At 41.3% G+C, this 27,676-nt stretch overlaps 1 protein-coding gene across 5 annotated transcripts in view; it reads right to left on the bottom strand.

The window, feature by feature from the left end:
• The window catches only part of aopep (aminopeptidase O (putative)), a 65,059-nt gene that overhangs the window by 13,794 nt on the left and 23,589 nt on the right, over window positions 1–27,676 (bottom strand). For all 5 annotated transcript variants that reach the window (XM_068309508.1, XM_068309482.1, XM_068309500.1 and 2 more), the window contains exons 8-13: window positions 25,487–25,589; window positions 25,152–25,259; window positions 24,589–24,632; window positions 22,113–22,173; window positions 18,018–18,080; window positions 16,729–16,815 (exon numbers count right to left, since the gene is read on the bottom strand). In XM_068309508.1, coding sequence (XP_068165609.1) covers window positions 16,729–16,815; window positions 18,018–18,080; window positions 22,113–22,173; window positions 24,589–24,632; window positions 25,152–25,259; window positions 25,487–25,589 — 466 coding nt within the window. The remainder of the gene's footprint in view (window positions 1–16,728; window positions 16,816–18,017; window positions 18,081–22,112; window positions 22,174–24,588; window positions 24,633–25,151; window positions 25,260–25,486; window positions 25,590–27,676) is intronic.

Raw genomic sequence — 27,676 nt, 5'->3', positions numbered from 1 at the left:
CAATAATACTCACACACACACACACACACACACACACACACGTTTGTGGACGTATGGTACAAATATAGAGTGTTTGCTGCAGCTCAGGGAGACAAACAGCTGTAGCAAACGGCAGGATATGAAATTCATCACAAACTATAAATATATTAAAACGCACATATAGCACACATATAGTGTGTGTGTTGATGCATTAGGTATGAGGTATGTGTGTGTTCCCACCAGGAGTGTTGGCGTGTCACCGACAGAAAGAAGCACCTATAATAATAGTAATAGTGTGTGTGTGTGTGTGTGTGTGTGTGCGTGCGTGTGTGTGTGTGTGTGTGTGTGTGTGTGTGTGTGTGTGTGTGTGTGTGCGTGTGTCAGTCCATTTATGTGGGTGTATGGGACCAAACAACATTAGGCATGCTACTGTCTCTGCTAAATGTGTGCGTTCAACATTAAATTAATCAAACCACTTTATTCTTTTGTGCGAAATGTGTAAAAACACACACACACACACACACACGCACACACACACACACACACACACACACACACACACACACACCATCAGCAGCGACTTTATTGTGATATATTTTCACTGCAGAGCTGATCAAGCTGTGATAAAGCATGTTTCAAACATCTGATACAGTCGGGAGTCTGAGTTGACTTGGCGACCCTTTGTGCTCCGTATAAATGATATATAATATAAGGATTTGTTCAAAAAAGAAAACAGAAAAGAAAAAAGAAAACATGGAAATCACTTGTTCAGCATTTCCATGGCAACATCACTGCATCACCGAGTAACATTGTGTTCCGTACAGAACATAGTACAGCCAAGCCTGTGCCGTTTTTGAAGAATCTTTAAAGCTGGGATGATAGAAAGTACCAGCTTTCTAAATCCATCCCTGGTATTCTGCACACCCTTTGCATACACTCCTTTTAGTCTCTACTGTAAAAGGTCACACACCATTACTGGCCGATCTCGGGGGGGATTCAGATAAACTCAACCCAAATCGTCACTCAGCCCATTTACTTTTTTTTAGAGCTTTTCTCACAAGGCTCTGGGCGAGGCATCGTGGCTCGAACCTTCAAACCCCTTTGAGTTGCGTATGGAATCAAACACATTGAGAGTCACTGGTAATGAGAAGTAAAAAGATGTGAAAAGAAGACAAAAAAAAAAAGTAAATAAAGTTAAGATTCCAAAGTTAATTCATTCTATGGGCTTGGCACAATTGAAACACAATGGTGCTGCTGATGCCTTCTTTCCCTCTTCCTTTCTGTCACTCCCCACATCTGTGGCGCTGTGGAAAGTGAGCTGTTTGTTCAGTCACACTGCATTATGGCAGTTGGAAACGTTGAATAACTGTGACATTATAAACCCAAGCTGTGTGTTCGTGCATGTGTGTTTGTGTGATGCCATTCAGCCACTAGGTTGCCTTTTATTTTTGTCCAACCACTGGCTCGTAAAAACGCATTCTGGCACCAGCCGCTAAAGGCCTCGGCCCACGCCTCAGGTACTAAGGTTTCACTCATTCTTCCCCACAAATCCCTCCCTTTCTCTCTGCCTGTGTCTCCATGACTGTCTGCTCCCCGTCTCCATACCAACTCCTTTTCACTGGACCGAGCTGCATGTCTGGCTCCTCCAATTATTACACTTGATTTAAGGGCTCAAGCATTCATCTGCTCGAACTGCAATGGGAGGTTCAGGACTTGAGGAGAAACTGCGCTCCAAGCAGCTGTTTGGATTCTCTCGGCAGCCACGATAGCATAAATAGCGTCAGAAATACTTACATTTTTAATTACCCTGTAACTGCTTTATACAGCTGCACGGAATTAAAATGTGAAGCGAAATGCAACAGATGGTCAGGAAAAAAACAAAAAAACAACAAATAGAGATGAAAACGAAACGGCCTACAGAAACTGTAGTTTGGTAATTTCCCAGTTTGTGAATCGCCCAGTTTGGGATCATAAATCATAAAGTACATCTAATCTAATCTAATACTAAATAGTGGTCTTTTAATTCCATCTCCATCTAAACTCAAACACAGATATAAAAGAGCAAGGACTTGTAATCGATGAAAGAAGTCAAGGCAGATAAAATATAGTCTGGATCTAAGTAACATATCAAATTTTATTAACCTACTTGGGAATAAACATTTACATTCATTTAATGTACACATACATGGTCACATGCTAGCAGGGAGCCCTTCTTGTACGAGAGACTTTTCTAAACATTGCCGTCATGAGAGGACCTCATAAATGTAGAACCTATAAATATGATAAGGAGCTAAGGAAAAATAAATTCATTCACTCTGGGGATATTATACTGCAATCTTGTGGCTTCACAAGGTCTAAAAAGACATTATAAAAAAGGCCCGTCGACATTATAGCTCATCTGAAGCTGACATCATGTAGTAAACCAATTTTCGGGTAATTGGATAGAGTACACTCACACACAAAGATGCACACAGGACATGCTGAAAGGTTATCTGTGAGTCACATGTTAGCCTTTCAACTTGTAAAATGGGGACGTCTTCCGTGCTATCATCTGCTCCAATGATGTCACACCTACTGCAGCAGCAGCACGGTGATCTCAAAGATAGCACTGGTCACAGACAGATGACCTTGGAGATGCCCTTTGGCAAAAAGACCACCTATGCAGTCTAATCATGAATTAAATTCAGGTTTTGTTTTCCTTGCTGTAATCAAGAACCCCAATATCTAGAGAGTGGGGGGGTGGTTGGGTTGTTTGAGTGAGGGTCTGGATGGTGCAATCAGTTGAGAAACTAATCAAGAAACCAAAAAAATATATAAAACAAATTCAAGGGGGGGGGGGGGGGGCACAGCAGAACAAGAGTTTTAAAAAGGCAGAGCTTTTGAAGTTTTGACCTTGTGATTGCAGTGACTCTGGATTCATATCAGTGTGTCTTCTGACAGCAAAACATGCGCTAACAACAGCCACATTGTCAGAGACGCTCACCAGCAAGAGCATAATGGGAAACTAAATTCACTGCAACACGATACTCAGCCAATCAGGAAAGCCAATTTGGAAAACAAACAAATCTATGTCCCTTGATTATGCTGTGAGCTGGATAGATTTTGATTTTTTACGTTCACGTCATCCCAATCCTTTGCACCCATTTAGTGCTTGCGTGGACGTGTGTGTTTTCACGTGTGTGTTTGATTGGTTAGTTGTTAGGATGGGTAGCACTTAGCAGTTGCTTTTTATCGTCTGCATTCCTTCCCTGGTCTTCAAGTTCACGGTCTCAGGACAATCACAACAGCCGAGTCACAGTGGGGTTGTGAGTCGGGGGTTAAGCTGGAAAAGCACAGACAGTGGGCCGGCGGTGGGGAATGACTATTTCCACTGACAGCCAATCGAAGACAGGGAAACTAACCCGGCAAATGAATGCACCTCCAGCAGGAATAGGACAGATCTTTTTTGCACACCAGTTTTGTTGGCTTTCTTCTTTTCCCCTGTTTCAACACCATCTTTTGTGCAGCTGCAGAAAGTTGGGCGTTTCTTGTTCAGTTCTGCGTTCTTGCAATTTGGCAGTGATCTAGAAGGCAATTAACATGTTTTCTCTCCTACTCATCACTGCTCTGACTCATTCAGGCTCGCACACACCTCCAAAACAGGAGAGGTTTAATTAATCTCTGGCACTCCATGCTTTGACGCAAGCCACAAATCTAAGTGTCTCCAGTGGAAGCCTCCGTTGCCTCCCTCTTACCATTCTTTCTCCTCCCACAAGGCATTGTTTCGATCCCAATGGAGACATAAACAACTTTTGGAAAGCACAGGACAACACTTAATTCTTGCGCTACTGTTTTTTTGGGAGAATTAGTGAGAAGACTGTTTCCAGAATCTTTGTCACCTGTCCTTTTCACCACATATAATAAAGCCCCCTCCAACTCACCTCCATATAGGTGCCCTGATAATGAAACAAGGAGTCCCTACCAGAAATACAACCCAGTCACCAATGGGAGGACATAGAAAACCCAAGTTTCAGAATGAGACAGCGTCCATGTCCTTTTTTTTTGTTTTGTTTTTTTAAAATGGAGATTACACAAAAGCAGCACAAGGACAAGCTTTCTCTATGCGGCCATTGTCTATTTACAATGAACAAGCCAACGGCAGTGTGTGGATTTTGATGCCAGCTATCTGCAAATCAAGACTTGTGACTTAGAACACATCGGCGTTGGTGTTTTTCCTTACATGGGTGGAGCAGCGCTTTGTAAAATCATCATCTGGCCCCCTTGTTTGCATGTTTTCAGTTGACTTTTTTGAGTTAGCTGCCAGCTCCTTTTGGCTGCGTTTTAGTCTCCCTGTTGTGATTCCTCCATTCCATCCTAAAGCCTTGCTGTTTAAACAGATGTAGATCCACTGCTGCCGTCTCAGTGGCAGAACAACAGTGTCCAGCTAGCATACCCTCGTTACTTCTACCCCGAAAAGCGAGGTGCAGCAGAGGCACAACATTCCCACCTTGAACAGGTTGTGTAAAAAGGCCGTTTGAAACACAAATGGAACAGTTGGGTGGCTGTTTGCGTGGGTGGAAAACAACTTGTAGCAGTGTGACACATCCAAACAGCTGGAGGTCAGCTTTGACAAAGACTTGGTGGAGAAAAGAGACAGACAGGATGATTTTTGTAGTTAGATAGTGATGAATTCAGACCTTTTTAAAAAATATGTTTGTAAAGATTCCTGGGACATTATTGACCTCAATCTGAACATCTTAACACTATTACACACAAACTTATCCATTCTTTTTGTTGTCACACCAACCACTGGTGTTGTGTGGTGTCCTGCTTTTGTGGATTTTCTTACTTCCAACAACATTCTGAAGGAAATACTGACATCTCCAATAGAAAATCATCACCACATTGGAATTAATTTAAACCTGATGCTCCCCGCCGACACAGTACATTCACTTATCTCAGAGCTATCTGCCTACTCCCTGAACACATAAGGCACGGAAGTATGAAATGTGATTAAGGCTGAAAATAGCAAAGCACCCAGGTTTAATTTCCTCATGTCATTTGTTCTGGCCTGATCCTGAGAGGGTGAGAACAGTCAGGTCATGGTTAAATATTACCCCGGGGGGGGGGGGCAACAGTGGTTACCAGTTACACTTGTTTCCTTTAAGGGGTTGTGGATAAAATTAGCAGCACTGTGTGCTGCTTTCAATTCTTACAAGCATTGCATACTCAAGGTTTAAGGGTACGTTTCACTGAAGAAAGATGACAATGGAGAAATTAATTAAGTTGAGAAAATATAAAACTTAAAATGGAAATAGAAAAAAAAATAAAAATAGGAAAAGACGATATCAATACTTGTTTTGTTTTTTTGTTTGTTTGTTTATTGTAGAACATTTGTGGAAACGTATTAAATAGAATCTAAGATATGATCTAGAAACAAAATGCAATGGGTATACAGATGGACAGGAGAGAACCAATCTTTAAACGCCCATTCCAGCTGGACATAGCTGTATGACAACAATAATGGGGGTAAAACACAAGCATGCACTGGCGATGACCTCCAGCGTGGAGCGATAGCATCTCTTACTGCTGAGGGATGGACAGAGAAAGAGAGATGGGAGGACAACAGACGGGACGCCTCTGACACACCGGAGTCAAACACGAACACAAGATGGGAGGAAGAGAGAGCTGAACGCCGCTAACACAGACAGACCATCTACAATAAAGGTCATGTGTAGTAGGAGACTCCGACTGTGTACTTCTGCATGTGTGTGAGCTGTGTTCATGTGTGTGTTTGTGTGTCTCCTGTGTGAACTCTGGGCTGGCTGTGTTTAAGCAGTCTGAGCTGACAGAGGTATGTGGGATGGACTAAGCCCAGATATCTGCTGCAGAGACAGACACGCACACACAGCTGTGGACTCGTACACTACCACACACAGACACACACACACACACACACACACACACGAAGGAAGGAGAAAGGAGGTAGATAGTAGAGATGGAAAACAGAGATAGAGATAGAAAAAGCATCCCGAAAAGACACCAATGGCAAAAACAGATGGAAAGTCATTCAAAACTTAACGTTTCCTTTGCACTAAAAGTTGAAGAAGAGTCTCCATCTGTGTATTTCCTATTTTAACACCACGTCCAGTTGAGCGATTCATGACTGGGGAGTATAGAGTTAAGGCTGCCGCCTGTTGTACAGCTTCCTGCAACAAGTGAACATCTTTTTCATGTGCCTTTGTGACTGTATTAAAACTAGATTAGTCTAAATGACATTTTAATCTCCTGACAGTGTGAATGACAGCAAACACAGCTTAATTAATTACTTACAGCATGTTCATTATTATTTGTCCACAAGTCAATTTACTTTCATTTTATGACACATCATTCTGTATAGCAGGATGAAAACAAATTCAAGGGGTCTGTTTTTTTATTCTAAAGTTGAAACAAATAGTCAATTATCAGTAAAGTGTAATAAAACAACACTTAATATATCAATTACTATCTAGTCCTGAGGAATGTAGGAAAGAATTCAAATCAAAGCATAGCTTACAAAAGAGAAAAATGTTGTTTAATTTGTATGTCATCCCATCCATCCATTTATCCATCCGTCCACCCATCCATCCATCCATCCATCCATCCATCCATCCATCTCTTTCTTTCTTACCAGGGTCAGATCATGGCGGCATCAGACCACGCCGTGGATTTGAAAAGTCCCTCTCCCTCAGGAACACTTTGCAGCTCCACATGGGGGATTACAAGGTCTTCCGAAGCTGAACAAGATATGTAATCCATCCAGCAAGTTTTGGGTTCTCCTCCCAGTTGGATGCACCCAGAAAATCTCTAAAGGAAGGGACTCAGAAGCTATCCCAAACAGATGCCTCGGTGCTCAACTGCCTCATTTTGATGCAAAGAAGCGACAATTCTGAATTCCTTGCTGTATCTACAAGGCTGAGCCCAGCTTCTTTAATCTCAACCGTCATCTCAACAAATGAGGGAAGAGCCAGAAAGCCACTGAACTCTCCCACAAACACACAATCAGATATCTTGGACACATTTTTTTTATTGGTTTCATGTGCAGGGATTTGTAGAATACTCTGCGTCTATGGGCTCAGTAAGATACAGCTGTCATTACATTGCACACAAGCAATTGTGTGCGTCTATGTGCATTTATGCATATCTGCATGTGTGTGCCTTTGACAAGGCTAATAGTATCAGGGCTGTCTGAGAAGGCTGTCGTTACCCCGATCATTACTGGGAAAGACAGATGTTTTAGAACTCAATACACTATGTTCACAGCAGTGCACAGACACGCAAACACAACATTAAATACCGTTGCTATGAAAGCCATAAGGCAATGCCAGAATCAGGTTTTATGTGAAATGCATCGATTCATTCCCCCACCATTAAAGAGCAGTCAACAGCCGTGACTCTACAATATCTGGAAAGCTTCACTAAGTTAAACTCCAAATGATGGAAGGTTTCTCTAGGAGTGTGTTATACCAAATGTCTAAATTTGTGTTTGAACTGGCTCCAAAATGAATAATGTATATTTGTGAGAGTGACAAAGTGCTGTGCTTGTTTTGCACATATTGTGGCAGCCTTATTCAGCAGGCTGTGTTCTCTCTTTCTCTCTCCTTGATGTGTTTTCCATGTGTGTTGGAAAGACAAACACAGCTGCACTTTAATGACACTCAAATGCTTCTGGGATTCAAGATGCATGCATGCAGCATGTGTGTATGTGTGCGTATGTGTGCGTGTGTGGGTGTGTGGGTGGGAGTCACACTGTAAGGGTGTGCTTTCTTTTTTGCCAACTTCGACGAGAAGCCTGTTGAAGCAACACTTGCTCTGTGCAAATACTCCTCACTCTGGCCCGATAACTCCCGACCCCTTGCTTCATTTTTTGTGTATGCTTGTGCATGCATGCGTCTGTGTGTGTGTGTGTGTGTGTGTGTGTGTGTGTGTGTGTGGGTGTGTGTGTGTGTGGGTGCGTGAGTGTGAACGTGCAGTGGGTATGTTCCTCAGAGAGTCATGAAACCCTAAGTGGTATTTCTGAGCAGCTATGCCTGCCATTAAATGGTTTGTCAGCATCGTTAACCCTGACTGGTGATTTTTTTTACTTTTTTTGCATTCCCCTCTCTTTTATCGTACACACCCATTCACAAACACATATACATACACACACAGGACGTACACATTAACACTTGGAGACAGCAGGGAGTCCTCGGACGAGATGAGACCGGCTGTGAGCTTCAAATGACCCCGAAAACAGAACTGCTGCTGAGTGATAAATGAGACAAATACACACTGGCCCTCATTCCCTCTCACTTTCTTCCAGCCTCGCTCTCCCTCATTAACACGACACAAATGGAGCCATCTTCTCCCTTCCAATCTTGACATGTGAAGCTTCTTATTGCTAATATATGAACTGATGATAGATTTCAAATTTCTTCCATCTCTGTCTTTTTATACCTAAATAGGGACCATTTTTTCCAAAACTCCATCAGCACTCCAGATTTATAATAATTCAAGAAACTGAGCATGAAACAGGTTGATTTTCTATTATTTTGGAGAGTTTGCAAAAATTAAAGTTTTAACTCTGTGAATATTAATTTCAGTCATTTTTTACAGCAATTTTTTGTCATCCAATGGGATGAGTTTCCTAGATTAAATCCTGGAGTCATACATGGTAGACGGCACAGCTGTGTATATGTTCACTAGAAACCATGCAGAGATTTATAGCTTACTGTGCTCGCTTGATCACAAAAAAGAAAAAAGGTTCAGATGCAAACATTTATTCAACGAGGCAAACAAGTGGACCGAAAAGGGTAATTTGATACTGAATCAACAGCTTAATGACGCAAAGTCGGTGTGACAGAAGGGTGAATCAAACTGCAGTTGTTTGCAAGACTGATCCCTAGATTCTCACAGAATCTGTTCTTCTTGGTCAGCGTTCTTCACAACACGTACAGCAGAAAATGACAAAGAAAGATACATTTATACAGATATTGTTCCACTCCAGCTCTGCTGCGTCTTCAGATGTCCCGTACCTACCCTTTCTGCCATTCTCTTCTGACTCTATCTCTTTCACTATTGTTCCCTCCATCCGAGCTCAGGAGTTCAGACTTGAGCCTCCATTCATGTGGTGTACACAAAGGAATGCGGTAATCCATTCTCCTGCGGTTACACAACAGTATCTGTGTGATTTTGAGTCCTCATTGTTGATCCACTAACGTCAAAGGATTCTCTACTTTTCAACTCATCAAAGAAATTCTCAAGCACAATTACATTTGTGAAGGATAGGGAGGGTAAACGTCCACCATCAATACATCGTTACATCTACATATCATCTATTCATGCTGTCATTTTAGACACATGGCAAAACTACCCACACACTACTCAGGTAACACAAAAGTCATTTAAAATTACCTTTCTATTCTCAGAATTTTTCCTCTCTCTTAGTTGTTAAATTTGCTAATTGTCAGGTAAAAGCCATTCCTTATGGGACACTGAGTTCAAATTAGTTTATTGAAAAGACATGGCCGAATTCAGTTTGCAAATCATTTGCATTATTTCCTCACACATGGACCAAATAACACTCACTGAGAGGAGGTTAAATACAATTTGACAGCACAGCAAAAGAAATTGGCAGTTCATCGCAGTAGAACGTGATATGAAACAGATCCTTTGAGTCAATCCATTGATTTTACAGCAACTTTTTCCTTTTTTAAATTCTAATGTTAACCAGTGTCACTCGGCAGCTTATTGGAAAAATTAACACCAACCTCTCCCTCAACCCCTTCTGAAGTCATCACACCAAAGGAGAGCAGACAGAAACACAAAGAGAATGTGGCTTTTCATTCTGCCTTAAAACATCCTCAGGTCTGATAAACAGGTCACTGATCTAAAAGATTCACATTTCAGACAAAAAAATCTTCCATTTGATGGGTGGACAGAAACCACGACAGTATACGCCTATTTTAGAATGACTAAAGTGGCCCACATAGCAGTGGCATATCATAAACTCCTGACAAAATTTAAAACTAATTCAATAACTTTTCCAAGGTAACAATAGTGCAATTTAAATATCCCATTAAAGCAACAGAATGGACTGTCTGTGTTGGTTCCCAGTTATCCAGGTCATTGTTATCCAAAGCTGTTTAAATCAATCCACTGGACTTTAGGAAAGTTTCTGGAAAACATTTCACCTCTCATCCAAGAGACTTCTTCAGTTCTGAAAGGTGGCTGGTTGTCCTGAGTCCTGACCTGATGAGTTGGCTCTTCTTGAGCCTTGTACCTGTGTAGTGGTTGTCTGGTTTCCCCTATGTAAACATCTGAGTATTCCTCGCTGCATTTGACTGCATATACCAGATTGCTCTTCTGAATGTGTGGTGTGGGGTCTTTTGGGTGGTTGTTGAAGATCCTCCTCAGTTTTTCCAGACACTCTAGACACATATGGGATCACTATACCATTACGCTTGTTCCCCTTCTCTTCTGTCCTCACTGGGCTATTCTCCTGATAAGCTACCAACCAGTACCCAAGACCAGGTAAAAGAACACCAACACCTGAAAGGGGCACTGAAAAGTTGTGGATATCCTGACTGGACCTTTGGACAACAGAATGGACTGTTTTGTGTGAGCTCTGCATGTCCTAACTTGAGTTATGATTCATTTTAAGACAATTAATGGGTTGTGGTCTGATAATGAAGAAGACAGAGAGAGAGAGACACAGAAAGAGACACAGAGAGAGACAGACAGAGGGAGAGAGACAGACAGAGAGGAAGAGACACTTCCGACCATTTCCCATCCTGATGTGATGGAGTCTGGCCGGAAACAGCCATTTCCCTGAATGTTCCCATCTCTCTTCCGGCATACTCCCTTATCCCTGATTCATTGGTAATAAATCACAGGGGGAGAGAGAAACAGAACGAGAGGCACAGAGCGAGGAAGAAAATTTGCAAGAGAGGGAGAAAGAAGGAGGGACCGTGGTATAAAACAGGAGATGGTGAATAGGAGATGAGAGAAAGAAGGATAACCAGATGTGTCCTCATCATTTGCCAAATGTGGCTGGGAGTTCTTTGAAGCTGTGGTGTCTCATCAAGGACAACAGCGAAAACACAGATTGTATAAAAACACCATTAATAAGCGGGTATGCTATATTTAATAGTTACTGGTCAGACAAACACGAGACGAGAAATAATTGGATTTCAAAGGAAAAACAAAGACTATTGGGGAATTTGTTATTCAATATTTTTTATGTTCTTCCTTATACTATGAAAACCAATTTACAACACCACTGAGCCTACAGTGGAGAAATAAAGAGTAGGTTTAAACAGTTAAAATGTCACCTGCAAAACCACACCCAACTGAGGAGGCTCTTTGATCACCCCTTGGTTTTTGACCATCCCTTTGGGGATTCAGTTACCACTACTATCCCTCCTGTCAACTCATCAACACCACACCAGAACACAGCACACAGGATTTCAGTTACCACTCAAACAAAGTCATTTCTCTGTAGTTTTACATTACATCCTAAAATAGAACTTGTGTTGCTTCTGCATACTATACTACAATACTACAAAATCCTTTGTGTTATTTTACCTTGGAGGACATTAGTTCGATGGCAGTACAGTTAAAAGCTCCCTGATAGGACAGGTGCCTTTATTTAGGGTCAGTCACGGCATTTCTTTTCATCTCTATTATTAGTTTGTAATAAAAGGCTTAAAATGCCCAAAGACATAGGAAAATATAATGAGCTACACTCAACATCTGGGTAATTATTAGTGGTCAGCTAGACTTCTCTGGAGTGAACATTTCAGACTGAGTAGTTTTACAGAAACATTTTACAGCTTCAGACTGTTTACCCAGTGCATTTAAGATGGATGAGTTCAATCGTGACCAAAAGAAACAACAGTTACAGTAGATGTGTCTTTTTGATTGGTCCAACTTTTACATGAGCATTAAAGTGATAAATTGATTTAGAACAAATTTAAGGTTCATTTCATGGTATTTCCAAGGATTTCATCTCTCATGGCCTGGCACAAATGATGAGGTTTACATTATTGTCAAGTAGATAGCTGGGCTGCAGCTGAAGTGTGGATCCACTCACATTCACATGCTATGTGAATAGTGAGGTGGATTTGGAAGCTCCAGCTAAGGCTAGAAAGTGGACCTGGAGTTATGGTCAATGTCAAGATTCTTGGTTATCCAGGTCAAGTGCAAAATAAAAATGGAAATCAGAATGGAATATTCAACTGACTTATCGCTCCTCGATAGATGATTAACACTTATTCTTGTAAAATTTCTACATTTTCTCGATGGAACAACCAGCCCTGGTCATACAACAGATTTTCTCTCCTTCAACTTCTTACTGCGATGTTGCCTTCAGATCCCAAGAATAAACTCAGCTGACCCAGTTGCTTTCAACAGATGCTTGTACACATTAAAAAATGTTAAAGAAAAAGAGTTTCACTCCCAACTTCCTGTTGCTGACATTTCCTCATCCACAAATCAAGTTCTGGTATGAAGGCCCTGACTGACACGTTGGTGCAAAGCATTTGTGAAAAATAGCTTGGTCAGACCCAGAATTTACATCCACCTCAGCGCATTCAATCACTGGTGGATAGCTTGACATCTTGCAGATCATCCCTGACAATATAATAAGTCTCCACAAGTGTTTTGAGTGACAAGCTGTTCTGATCTCACAAGCTTTACATTGAAATAACCATTTCCATTAACAGGAGTAATGGATAAAACTTGACTGTATTTGCAAGAACATCGACATAGTTTACAGTTTTCCATTGGCAGTCTCCTTCAAAGCATCTCTTAACACAGTTTAAAAGGTGAAATTGGTTGAAACAGCTGCTAAATGTGTGTAGGTCAAACTGTTTCAGATTTCAGTAGTAGACAGTGACAAAATATTCTAACCTATTCCACAGCGTTTAATGATAAATTTAGTACAAGACACAAATTATGTGGAATTTTCCACAGGCCCCCCCAGTTGTGCATTTTTTTAAGACGGTCTAGGGATTGTGCAGCTACTAGATAAATCAGATGAAAAAGAATGTGCTCGTAAACACTTGCAGCTTAACTTGGCAGGTAAGGAACCCCAAACATGTCATTTGCATTACAGTGAACCAAATGGAAGTCAGCCAACATGTAATCCATTTTGCCTGTCATTGGGGCTTCACAGAGGACGTCAGTCTAGTACAGTAGGTGGTCCATCATTGAGGCCTAGGATGCATTTGTGTACACACTGCATGAAGAATGTGGCTCCAACAACCTTCAAATGTGGGCAGAGTGATCTTATCTTATGTGTCCTCAATGTGTACAGTGTGCATTCACAATTGCAATTGAGATGCCCCCTTGTAATGGATTTCAGTACTAAGACTGACTGGGCCAGAGTGACTTTGAGACAGAGTCGGATTCACGTTTCATCTGTTTGGATGCATCGGTCGAGTTCCAGTGACAGACGTTACTGTTTTGAGACAAACTATTCCACCAGTTGAATCTTTCAGGAGAGTTTCTGCAGACATTTAAAGTTTAGAATCATGTGGCATCTTTTTAGCCAGTAGATGTCATCAAAATGTAGGTATGGTTCAGAAAATCAAAACTACAAAAAAAACTACCATTATAAGTAACATTATAAATCGTGTTTTTGATCATTCATGAATAGGATCTCAATGTCCACCAAAAATAATCCACATTAGTTTGCTTTACATAATACTTATGCAACCATATATTCAGAACAAATTGTGCAGAAAGAATTCCGTAGGAATGACAAGAATTCATGATTACACCACTTCCAAGATTTGTTTATGCAGGAGAAAGACTATGTAAACACCTCTATCAAACTTTATCACGTCTGCACTCGAGGTGCTAGAATGTGTCAAACTGGATCATGAACTGTATTCGGCTGCAGATGTAAATAGACGTAATTTTACAGTCGATGTGGAGGTCATTTACTGCGTTAACAAAAACAACTTTGAATCACAAGGTAAAATAAAAACAATTGTATCATTCGCATGTGAAAATAAAAATAATACCATTCAGCAACTGTTAGCCATTAAACTCATTTTATGAACCCTGAGAGTACTACAAGCTATGGCAAAGTTGTATTTTGAGGTTTCAGTGAAGGGTTAGGCATTTTACCAGTTAATCAAGTTAAGTCCAGGATCAATCACAATTGCAGTTTCTTTCAAGGAGCGTGTTGTTCCTGGGAAAGTCAGCCAAGTTCTCCTGCCGTTCCCAGCTCCTTTAGCCTACAGGGTTTCCTGTCATGATCAGCAGGGGCAGACAGACCCTCTCATTACAGAAACCACAGATGAAAATGAGAGCAAAATGAGGCCCATTACTATGTGGCCGTGACTAATATCCCTCTACAGGCCTCTCCACACACACTGGACACACGCACGCTCATCACGCACACACACACTTAAGTTATATGTGAGCACAGAAAAAGTCAGACGCATAACCCAACATGCATGAGAATCAATAACATAACAGAGATGGGGGTAGTTGGTAAAAAAGCTTTGCCTCTATTAAATGGACCAGATCTCAGGCCCCTCTGTGTGTGGGGGGGGGGGTCTGGCTCTAATCGAGAGCATCTATACGTTTGTGAGCGTGTCTCTATTTCCTAATCATCCATGAGGTCATTAGCGTTAAATGTGACCCCGGTTCAGTCTAATTCCTGCCTGCTGAAAGTCCAGGCTTCTCTATGCTCTCCCTCATCATTCTTTCCTCCTGACCGCTTATTGAATATCCACTGTTCATTTCCTTAGATCCCGGGAACAGATTCATTACCTAACTGGAATTTGTGATAGTCAATTTCGAACCCACCACTGATTGAGCAGCCGTTTTGATCCTCAGCTTCAAAAACTCCTGTTTTACCAATTTATGTAGCGTGTTTTCCTCCGCTCACATCTTTCCCTTTTGTATCATTCTGTTCCCATTAGAACAGGAATTGATCTCAAAGATAACCATAGGGGATACTCTTTGCAGAGTGATGGCATGTAGTGGTGTTTTCTCAAATTTGGCGTCTCTAAGCTGCATGGGTAAATTCATCTCTGATATATTCTATCTTTCCCATAACTGTCTACCTTCCTGTCTCCTGTCATCTCTCTGTTTTTTGCCGATCGGTTCTGCTGAGTGATTTACAGCCTGGCAACAGGCTGGTAGACACACGGAGGAGAAAGAAAGGAGAGGTAGATGAAAAGAGGAGGGGTTCAGTAGATATTGGTCTGTTTGAAGTACATGAAGGAATAATCTAAAATACACCTGGACCATCCATGGGGTGCTCTGTGCACCGAAACAAAGGGAGAGAAGAGAGATATAGAGGAGGAGAGAGGAGAGTGCGGGCCCACGAGGGGAGAGAGGGCAGAGAGGTGTATGAAAAAGGGGGGAGGGGTCACTTTGTGTTTCCTTTCATGGTGGCTTTTATGGTGTAACTTCAAACACTAACCTCCCACACCCCGCCCCTAATTCACCCTTCTCCCCCCGCTCCATCCGTCCGTCCACTCGTGGCACCCTCCTCTTTTTCACTATTGTGTATGGCCAAGTGGACAGTAATTGGCTATTCTTTCAGCACCCCCCCCCCCCCAACAGGAAGAGGCCCTTTTTGCTGCCCCGTAAAAGTAAGTGCATTTGTGTGTATGTGTGTGCCCTGTAAATATGCCAGACGGTAGATATCAGGTGGTTGAATGGGGGGGTTGTACTGACCGCAAACTCTACAGGCATTTCATTCTCTGTGTGCCCCGAATAACACCACGAGAAGTGGAGGTAATCTAATCCAGAAAATCACGTTCTAAAATGAGGTTTTATGAAACACTCTTTGGATTTCAACTCCGACTTAAAGGCAAATACTTTCGCCCATGAATAAAACCTGCACATCTGTTGAAAGCCATGGTGCGAGGTGTTGAGAGGAAATTTAAAGCCATAAAAAGTAAGTGAATATATACAATATTCTTGGCACCATTATTTTATCCAAAGACACCCGGGGGCACTTACGAAACTAATTTGCGTCATAAAACGTATAATGCAAAATGACTGGAGGCTTTGTCAATGTTTCCTACAGTTGAGCATATTGAGTGATGTATAAAACCTGCTCTCGTCTTACTAATGACTTCTGCCCCTCTGTGGCTTATAGATCAGTGTGCATTCATTAATGACACAGGCATGTGTGCAGTTGTGGGTGTGTGTGCATGTGTGTGTGTGTAAATTAGTGGGTAGAGGGGATTAGCTATCCCTGGAGAGAGCTAATTATCACTACACACAAAGGCAAAACTATGTTTTTGGGATGTCTCTCGTGGCATTTCATTTGGTGACAACAGGAGATGGTATCAACGACTGCAAGACAAACGGATGCAGCAAAGGTTCAGGGCCAGATTCAAACCTACAATGTTTAGACTCCATGGTGCCCACCTCCTCTTCCACAAACACAGACACCATCCCACACACACAAACACACACATACACACACACACACGCAGGCTGAGCAACAGTTGAGGGCATGTGATGTATACAAGTGCTTAAAAGGTTAAATACATAGTGGACAGCTCATCGCAAACACTGACTTACACAAGTACAGGGTAGTTTGTCCTTGCAGACGCAACACATAAACAGAACAAGAGATACTGTTGGTGACAGACAAATGATGCATAATATCCAGACAGGTAGGATCAAACAGTTTCCACAACAGAGGGGTGTACACTTCCAAAATTTAGAAGTAGAGTAGACGAAAGGCAGATAGAGCTCCAAAGTGTCTCCTACCTCTTTGTATTTCACCTTGGGCTCTATTCTCTTCCTTTTCCTGCCCTTCCCCTGACGACTCTGACTGAGGAGAATCCATTTTACAACCTGCAAGAGAAATGATGAGGAGAGGATGAAGGTGGGAAAACGAAGATCGGGCAGAGGTAGAGACAGACGTCAAAGTGCGTGTTTTGAGGGAGTAGGATGACGAGGGAAAACCAAGAAAAAGAGGACAGGAGAAGGGTAATCACAAGGGTGTAACAATGACGGCATGAGAAAGAAGAGAGGAATGGTGTGAGAGAAAGAGAGAGTGGTCACATACGATAGTGCAAAGTACATGTAAATAGACTTATGTTACACTCTCCATCTCCCAAGTGAAAAGGTGCACATGAACACACACTCACACTCAGCGAGTCAGAACTAATAGTACACAAACCTTAACAGAGTGTTTAGTATACCCACAAATAAAATCAGTGTGATTCCTTTTCCTCCTCAGACATACACACATTAAATCCAACACGTTCCATTTATACCCAACACATCCAAACTGCTGAGACAAAAGACTAACAGCGAAACTATGCTGCTGTGACAGAGCCTGGAGCGAAGCTGCTCCTTACACCATATATCTCCATTTAGCACCCAATCCCTATCAAGGCCAAACTCTATCTCCTCCTCTGCACCTCAGTATGTCCCAGAATAAATACAGTCATAGTTCAGTTTGAAGTGTTGAAAAAAAAAACCCCCACTTCAAAAGCACAGTAAGTTTTCCAAGATTCAAAGTCTTCTTGATGTTTTAATGCATTAGTAGTAAGTCTGACATATATTCTCCTCGGGTCTGACTGGATGGTGTTTAAACAGACAGGACAATAGGTAATATAGGTAAAGCAATTATGAATAACGTCAGCTTTACAGGGAAATCTGATAAGAAGCACAAAATGATACGCAACAGATGTAGAGCGCTGTGTGCCGCACTTCACTCACAGACAGACAGGGAGAGACAGAAGCATGGAGCAAATGAGTGAAATAGAGGTAGATGGAGTGAAAGAGTGGCAGAGATAAGAGATGGTATCAAACACTGTGAAACGGAGTGTGTAATGAAAACAGAGCAGGGAAAAACAGAAAGGAAGCAGCAAAACAGTGGCTGAATAACTGAATGAAGGAAAGGGGAATGATGGGAAGCAGATGACAATCATATCAAGCAGTCTAAGGTGCAATATTTTAAATGTGAGAGCTGCCCCTGAGTGTGTTTACCACTCCCCGAAGAAAAGACTAGACTCGGGAAGACAGGAGAGGAGAGAATGAGTGCTTACCTCTGCTTTGACTTCTTCCGTAAGCCTCGCCTGTGACCAGACGGCGCTCCTTTCATACAACCACTGAACGACAGAGGAAGGGAGAGCAGTGAGTCAGGGACAAGTGATCGGGACAGAGTGGAATGCTTTGCAGAGGCAGAGTGAGAGAGAGAGAGGGAGGGAGAGAGAGAGAAAGAGAGAGGAAAGCAGGAAGAGGAGGGAGAGAAGAGTGGTGGGAGGAGAAGGAGGAGGTGGGAGTGTGATCACTTGTTCCTCTGGCGGAAACTCGCGAATTGACTCCGGAGGATGAGAGAAAAAGAAGGGGAACGGAGAAGAGAAAAGACAGGAAAGAAGGGAAAATTTAACCTCAATAACTAGGACAGAGTCATCTCAGCCCTCTGTTCAGCAATTATAACACAACAAAAATACACAAACACACCTAATATCATTCATGCAAACACACACCTACGCATGGAGAGCAGCAACTAGGCACAGACACAGCACTTAGTCTCTAACCTTATTAAGGCTTTCAGCAAAGCCGCTGCTTCACCGATGTGAATCACTTATCATGATGGCAGGGTTGTGTGCATCTATGTGCGTGTTGTCTTTGTGTGTGTGTGTGTGAGTGTGCGTGTGCGTGTGTGTGTGTGTTATGGAGCACGATAAAGGACACATGTGTAGTTGACGTGTAATGCAAGCTACACATATGTCTCCACACATTCCAGTTTCAGTTACTCGCTCATGAAGTTCAATAGTATCACTGCTCCACCTGAGTGTTCTATACAGGTGTGTGTGTGTGCGTGTGTGTGTGTGTGTGTGTGTGTGTGTGTGTGTGTGTGTGTGTGTGTGTGTGTGTGTGTGTGTGTGTGTGTGTGTGTGTGTGAGTAGAAGGCAGGATGGAAAGGGAGACGGACTAGTTAGATTGGGCTGTATAGAACATAGTGAGTGTTGAAGCAGTAAATTGGCATTGTGTAACAGGATACCACACATAGCTTTTATGCTGCCTTGATCCCCACTACCATTCCCTGAATAGGAAGGCTTTTGTCTGCCTCCAACTCCCCATACTGCGCCCCTTTCTCTCATGAATCAATATCAGATTGCGTTGAAGGTAAGAAGCTACACCTCTTACTCAAAAACAAAGTCAAGGCAAATGATGCACATCGCTCAGCTTAAGGTTGTGTCAGGAACGTCTTTTAGTAGAAGAGTTTTCTACTTCATTTGTTTCCCTTGTGATCACAGAAACAATGCTAAACAATAACAAAACCGTGACTAAGAGGACACCTTTATGACACCTTACTTTGATGAGATCAAGGAACTAAAATCAATATATTCAATCTATTACATTTTATATTCAAACACTGCCTCGGCGTAACAGCGGAAGATAAACTGTCCTTGATACAACTTAAAACTAACATCAAGATTTGAGTTACTGATTTGAGACAGTGACCAAGTCAAAATAAATAAATGATTAAGATGAGAAAAAAACCAGGATAAAATCTTTTTCAATTATGGAAAAAAAACAAAAATGCATGCATTAGTATGAAGCACATCTATTCCATTAATAAGTGAACAATGTTCTAGACATGTAGATTTCTCCCTAAACACAAACTTTTTCCAGATGGAAACGTACATGCCAGTGAAATTTGAAAATAAAAGTAGCTTTCAAAGTAGAAAGTTCCATAATTTTCTTATTTTCCTTGACATATTATTTCGCTGCTCAGGCTAATTACCATTAGAAAAGAAAGTCACTTCTGTATGGGAGAAAAGTAAATGTTACAGTGTTTAAATACTGTGTGATTAACCCAATGTCACACAAAAATCAAATACACAAAAAAAAGACAAATACAATTCAAAATGTTAATGAAAGGAGTCAGGAGGAATCATCAGACTGATGTGTGCAGGTGAACAGAAAGTGTCTTTGTGCTTACTCATCTATCTTCAAGTCTAAATTTGGCCAGCAGTGGCGATTTCATTCCACATCTCTTACTCTAGCGTTGGTGAATGTCATCATACTGTAATTGTCTATTATTAGGCAAAACCATTTCCTGCCTTTCTCCATTACAAACACATTTTCAAGCATTGGATCTGAGGCCGAGACAAGAGTGGGAGAGAGAGCAAGAGCGAGTGGCAGAGTGACTCTAAAAAATGTGTTTTCATCTATTGTACTTAATACAAGCAAACCTGCATGTGTGAAAGGGTTTTAATCGATCTGGCTGATCTTATTAGCCAGTGACTGACACATCAGACAGAAAAAAAAGCACTTGGGCCAGTGTCAATCAGGTGTGAGAAAACAGCAATCCATCTACACCATCCTGCCCACCCTCAGAGGCCCCCTGAAAGGATCTGGTTACATTATCACATTATAAAGAAGGTAAAGCTTCCCAGACACACACGCACACACGCACGCACGCACGCACGCACACACACACACACACACACACACGCAGTAATTAACATTAGTTGCCATGGATATAGGATAATTGAAGAAGCTGTTATAGTCGACTGATTGTTCGTCGGTGTGTATTCCTGGTATCCTTGTGTCTTTGGCTGTGCATCCTTTTCGACTGGAGGATAGAGTTGCTCACTTTGCCAACATACAACAACGCTGTGGAAGCAAAGGTGATTTTCCCGTCATGGGTTGCCACGCCGGATCATCTTATTCGAATACCCTCTGTCTCCTGTATCTTCCTTCCTCACACCAATCACCCGTATGTCCTCCCTCACTGCATTAATCAACCTCCTCAGTGGTATTCTTCTTCTCCTCTTGCTTGGCAATACTATAATAAAATGAACCTTAATTTTCTTTTTTCTGAAGGAAACATTTTCAGTCACAGACAGTGATGCACGGCCATGAAGTCAAGCTGATGGTGTCTTTTAGGGAAACCTACTTGAAAAACTAAGTTGAAGAACAGTAACATACATTAAAGGCTAGAAAAGCCTCATCATCTAACATGAAAATTTATGTTTATTTTTTATAATGCTAATATTTTATTTCAGCTAATATTTTATTTCAGCTACTAGTATAAGATTGATTTTCCACTATTGCAGCTGTTCACTACAGACAGACAGGTTACCCTGCTGTTGTCATCTGAGATCAAATGCTTTGAGTTGTCCCAAAAAAAGGAGAGGGGTATCGTATGTTACAGCTATAGATTTTCAAGCTCCTTGAGGCAAACTATGATTTGTGATATTGGGTTTTTTGAATATAAATAAGCTAAATTAATGCTCTGCTGCGGAATTTAAACTGGATCTTAACAAAACTATAAACCACCATCAAAGTGATAAAATAACCTTAAAACCATACTGATTCATTATTTAGGAGGATAACATGAGGGTGAATGTGGTCAATATGATTCTTGACATGAGTTTCAAACACAGCTGCGAAAAACCGGGCTGTTGAAAGCAGCAAATGTAAATAAATGTGGATCCATGTTTCCCTTTCAGTGCTGAATAAGATCATGAAAAATGATAGAGATGAAACAATGGCAGCTACAGCATATGGGGCTGTTCTGGATATCATTAAGTACAGAAGAAAAAGACATGCCATAATTCATGACTGTATAAGTATTCTGTTCCATAAGTAGACACAAAACCACTAAGGGAACAAAGACAATGAAATTATCACCCCCTGTACATTTGTATGAGGTATGAAGGATCACAAGAAGCGCTTGTTTAAGCGGTACATTCACTGACAGTGCCAATACCCAGGTCTTCTATATTATCCATCATTTACTGCATATTAATTTGTCCCAAATTCATCATAGAATACAGATTCAAAGAGAAAATGTCTCTGAACTCTGAGTAGAAAAAGAAATCAAGGACTGCTTAATTCTGTAGACGTATTGTGTTGTTGTGTAGCATGAGTTTCTGTGGATGCTTAATGTTGTTAGCTTAGTTTTTCCAAACTGATTTAAGTGTAGACTTTATTTGTCATTGGACAAAAAACAAGACTGAATTTTACAAGGAAATGTCTGAAAAAGATTAAGCAAAAAGATTGATTAAAGATTTATTCAACTTTAAAATGGTGTTAAGCCCCTTATGAAGCTTCATTAAATATGTTATAGTGACTTTGTTAAACTATATTTTGTTAAATAGAAAGAGTGGGGCTCTTCATACCTTGGGAATTCCCGGTTGATCGAGCCAGTCAGCATAGATAGTATCGAGGGTGAGGCCTTTTCTGGAACACAATGACACAAGTGTTAGTATTATTCCTATTATTATATCAATGACAGTTATTGCCCAAGACAGCGTATGAAAACATGGCTCGGGGAAGAAACTAAGGTCATGACAAACTTGAGGTTGAGGCCAACACCTTAAACAAAATGACCAGCACGCCCAGTTTTGAACTCAGGGACAAGCAAACAGCATGTACAGACAATGAACTGGATTTATATGTTCTCATATACAGCAAGTGTGCGTGTGCATGTCTTTGTGTGTGCGTGTGCGTGCGTGCGTGCGTTCGTGCGTGCGTGTGTGCGCGTGTGACGCTGAAGCAGAGGGAAAGAAGTGGATTTCATATGAAAGTGGTCATATACCATACACGGAAAACAGACGGTGACAGAATTGACTTACAGAGACAAACGTGCAAGCAAATATTTCATAAGCAGTCCGCAGCGTGTATGCAAACGGTAAAGCATACAAAGCACACAGCAAGTCTAGGATTAACTACATGGCATACCACAGCATCATCAATCCTGCCTGCCTGGGCCTAAAGGAAAATTCCACACTTGGCTAGTCTGAAGCTATTACTGTATATCAATCTGTGCTATTCAGCCCATTAAAGAAGTTATTTCTTAATGGAATGCAGTCATTTACATTTTGTATACTCATTTCCTCTTATGCCCCTCTGAACTAAAGCTCAATTAATGGTTGCCCACATTTGCAAAAAGTATGTTTAAAGGAATGAATGAGAATGTGCAGATAATCTCAAATGAACACATTCCTGTTCTCTTTGCATAATGTATAAACATTGCTTTTATACAAATTACATCCTTTAAAAGACTAATGGAGTCTGAAGAAGAATAGATTTATTTCAGGAATTAAGATATAAATTTGGATTAACATGCTGAATGTGTTTCTTCTAGCTTTCCATGACAGACTGGTCACATGTTAATATTATCTATCGCAGTAAATAACATTGATGTTTTCCATAATGTTCATTGTATGCAAGAACTTTTTAAGATCTGAGCCTGATGGTTGTTAAAATAGATCATAGAAGTGGTGCTCCTTGTTTCCAGTCACTCCTAAAGTGGAGTCCCACTGCATCATTTTCGGTTATACATTCACTGCCAGCGTCAGCAGATGGAAGCTGAAATTCAAGCTGCTGAAAAATCTCGACTGTTCTCAGCATTGTACTCACTATTACCGCATTAAACACCAGTTTACCCAGAAACCATGTATTAAAAACATCATCAACGACACCGTTACACTGGAATGATGCCTTTATTCAATTTGAGTGATTATTCAACTTTGTTGCAATAGATGGGGGGAAAAGAGTGACAGTGAGGTCCCAAAACCAGTGGTTTCTTACTAGCACAAACCAATGAGTGCATTGATTTCAAAAAAGGGTGTGCTAATACATTTTAATTCAGTGCAAAAATCAGTATGATAACCATTTCACAGGAAGACCCTGCACACACAAGCATTCACAACCCTTTATTCTCATCCTAAAGTTTATGATTTTGGCACAGAAAATCTGTAATATACTTGGCAAACATTTTTTAACTTTCACTAAAATGCAAGCCCAACTGAGGAGAAATGTTCAAATATTTAGAGCTGACAGGAATTATAAAGTCCATTACTCTACCTGTCACAAAAACTAATTACAACACTCTCTTTTTTGTTGCCACTTTCACACCAAACATCTCCCTCCACAAATCGATCCAAATTTTTGAATGATCAAAAAATGCATTCAAATCTTTTACTAGCTGAAGTGCTACAGCCTATTCTTCTGCTTTTAGAAGGCTGTTAACTGACAGAGGCATCAGATCCAAATATTGACTGTCCCCAGCTCCCTCTGTTTAATTCAATCAATTGCTTCTAGTCCAGGAGCACACTCCACATGACAGAGAAGGCAAAAAGCAGACAAAACGGTGCTTAAAAGCAAGGGACATGGGAGTGTTAAAGGCTAGGAGAAACTCAGTGAAAGATAGGCATGTGGTGAGAGAGAGGTGGGGGACAGGCAGGAGAGGAGGTTAATGAGGCAATCAGGAGAAATAGAGAACTGAATGATTTAGCGAGTGCAGAGAGGAGAGGAGAAAATTAGAGAGGAGGAGAGCGGGAGGAGCAGTTATCCTTTTACACTTCAATTAATAAGAGAGGAGATGAGACTGCTCTCTTAACAGGACTGGTGTGAGCTTTGTTCATGTTTCCACAGCAGGATGAAGTTAGTCAAACAACACATGTCAAACCCACAACACAACTACTGTACATCCACTAATAGGAACAAATAAAAAAATGATAAGTTCAAATGAAAGATTGAAACAATATCGAGAAGTGTTTTCAACATATCTTTTTATTTTTTCCATTCTTTACAAATAGTATTATCCTATCTAATATGATTTAATAGTAATATTCACAGGTACATACATACCTCTGCATGTCAGGAAAGGTAATCAGCACCATTTGCAAGAAATCCTGTCCAAAAATAACGACAAAAGACGGACAGAAATGAAGACATTTAGGGAGGGAGTAGGAACAAGAAAAAAGAGAAAGAAATACACTATCCGAGTTAGGTTAAACAGTGTTTATTCTACATCCATTATTTGGAGGGAAGAATCAGTCTGCCACAAAACAGGAGCCAGGTGCGACACATCACTCACACTCACACACACACACACGCATGCACGCACGCACGCACACACACACACGCATCCAGGTGTGACCACTCAGCTTCATGGCCCCAGTAGAATAAACAGGAGTGAACTGGTGTATGGTCATCAATTTGAAATGCTGTTGGTGTATTTTCACCTTTCATGACATGGTGGCAGCGCAGTTTACATCAGCCTAAAATTCATTTATAGAGGGAAAACTACATCACAGCCTATCAAAGAGGTCAGATCTGTGCTCAGATTTAATTAAGAGTCTCTCAAGCTGTTCAGCAATGAGAAGAAGTGCAAAATAAATAAATAAAAGTGTCACATTTTACAGCCTCACCTGAGATAAAATGAGTTGCCCATGGTACTTCTTCACAAACAATCTAAATAAGTTGATGAATTCTTGCTCTCCAACTTGACTGGCCAAGAACCTGAGTAAGAAGTAACCCTGGACAAATAGAAAGAGAAGAGAAATAAAGAAAAGAGTTCACAATCCATCACGGAAAGCACTCAGAAACGTTACAGCAGCATCTGCAGTCATTACAAGAGCCTCTACTGTAACAAAGGCTGGTTATCAAAAGGATGTGTACATTTATAGGACTTATTTATTTAAGTTTACATGTTTTCCTCCAGTCGTTTTTCTTTTCCTTCCTGTATTTCCCACATTTATCTCACCTTGAGGTAGTGAACTTGCATGAAGGCTTTGTCGGGGTTGAGGGCATGTTTAACTGTAGAGGAGCCAGACTCACTGACCTGACCTGTGGTGTCCATGTTAGGTCTACAACAAGACAAAGAGAGCGGAGACACAAACAAAAAACACGCAAAAAGATAAGACGGGCGAGGAACTGCGCATACGCAGAGGAAGACAAACTGCATCCACAATAAACAGGAAGGTGACATAAGTAGGAAGGCTAAAACAGAGTGGAACAGCGTTAGAGAACCTAGACAGATTTTATTTAGATCCACTCTGACATTTTAGTTGCAGGAAAACCACAATTTCTATAAAGCAACAATATACTGTCAGCAACACTAAATCCTGCGACTCAGCCGGTCCTCTCAATGGTGAACGCATTGTAGAGTTTGCCCAAGGCAGGCTGGAAATCAAGCTGTAGATTTATAATGTGTGCTATGCTGTTAATATGAACTCACAGTGCTGCGCTCTGACTTCCCTGCTTATGACTCACCGAACAAACGCACAACATTTCCACATAAAAGCACCCCAATCTAGAAGCACAAAAGAGGCATGCTCTGGGTTTTGCTTTCCCTGTCACACAAATACAAATCATCCCTTCAACCTCCATAAACACACAAACAAACACACATAAATTCAATAAAAGCCAAACAAACAGGGCACTGACGTGGGATGCTGTGCAATGATAGTTTCAGTTAGCCTGTATTGATCAGACTGAGCAGATTAACTCAGTGTGCCAATAGGAAGGCCTTGAAGAATCACCCTCCTGCCAAGTCGATATGCTAGGCGCCTGACCCACCGATCAATACACCCTTCATCACTGGGCTAGCTCTTTTACCACAGGACCTCTTCATGACAAGGCAGACACACAAACGCGTGCACACACAGACGAAAACGGAAAAAAGATAACATTTCAATTCTTATTCACACTGATTCTTGCAAAACCTCAGTGTTTAACCTGTCAAGATGGGCTTCCACGATGAGCCATATTTGCTCACATTTTGATTTATCCAGGCACAGTGAGCAGAAGAGCCTGGACCAGGGGATATGGGGATGACTTGGGTTTAGCACAATCAACTCAATGAATCAACTTTTATTTATACAGCGCTGAATCACATCTGAAGACATTTCAAAGCCCTTTACAGATAGAAAGCCAACAATGCCCAGTGGACTGAAACAGGAAGCTATACTGGTCCTCCATAAAATCAGCTCAACAACATTAGAAAGACTTTCTTCATGCCAATAAGGATATGTCCCTCCTTGAAGGCATATGAGCATTTAATAAAAATGGTATTCATGAGAAGAGAACCCTCTAATAGTCTGATTTTATTAAAAGCTGCCTGTAAATATTAAGAGACAATCAGTGGAAGTTGACTGTAAAATATTAAGCAGCTGCAGCTAAAGGCATCTTGCCTTTTCACTGTAAAATAGCTGTTTGTCTTACTAAAAGCTGATTTAATTCTTGTCCGTCTATCATGTCTACAGCGTTTCCCTTTTCTTATTTATCATGAAGCTATTTTTTACTCGCTCTCTGTCCAGTTCCCTGCCTGTAGAGCCCATGTCTGTCTGGGACTGCTGATAAGATGAAATAGACTCTTTAAGACAGCAGGACGTGCGGTATCCCTGGAAAATCGTGTGTGCTCATGCGTGTATGTGTGTGTGTGTGTGTGTGTGTGTGTGTGTGTGTGTGTGTGTGTGTCTGTGCTAGAGAGGAGAGAAAGAGGGACGAAGGTGAGAGAAAAAAATGATGACAGGACATACATTTCAAAAGAGAAAGTGTGTCGGTTTCATGCGTCAGAGGTACCAGTGGCACCATGCGTCGCGGAAAAAAGTTGATCCATCACTGCCGTGTCAGACAAAGGAACTCCACCCTGCCCACTGTCCACAGCAGGAATGTATGGAAGTGTAAATCCCCGTCTTTAGCAGCGTCTCTTTGTCAGACATGATTTACTACAGCTTTACGAGGAATCGCTGCTCGCTGCCTTGGAGAATCACACAATAGCTCAATGTATTGCAGAATAAATGGTGCTCTTATCTGACTTGTAGGCCATGTGTGTGACTGTGTTAGTGTGTGTGTGTGTGTGTGTGTGTGTGTGTGTGTGTGTGTGTGTGTGTGTGTGTGTGTGTGTGTGTGTGTGTGTGTGTGTGTGTGTGTGTGCGCGTATGTGCAGCCA

The sequence above is a fragment of the Antennarius striatus genome, chromosome 3, assembly GCF_040054535.1.
Source record: "Antennarius striatus isolate MH-2024 chromosome 3, ASM4005453v1, whole genome shotgun sequence".
NCBI classification, from domain to species: Eukaryota; Metazoa; Chordata; class Actinopteri; order Lophiiformes; family Antennariidae; genus Antennarius; species Antennarius striatus.
Note: the sequence above shows the minus strand (reverse complement) of the source record. Positions and strands in the feature narration are given on the sequence as shown.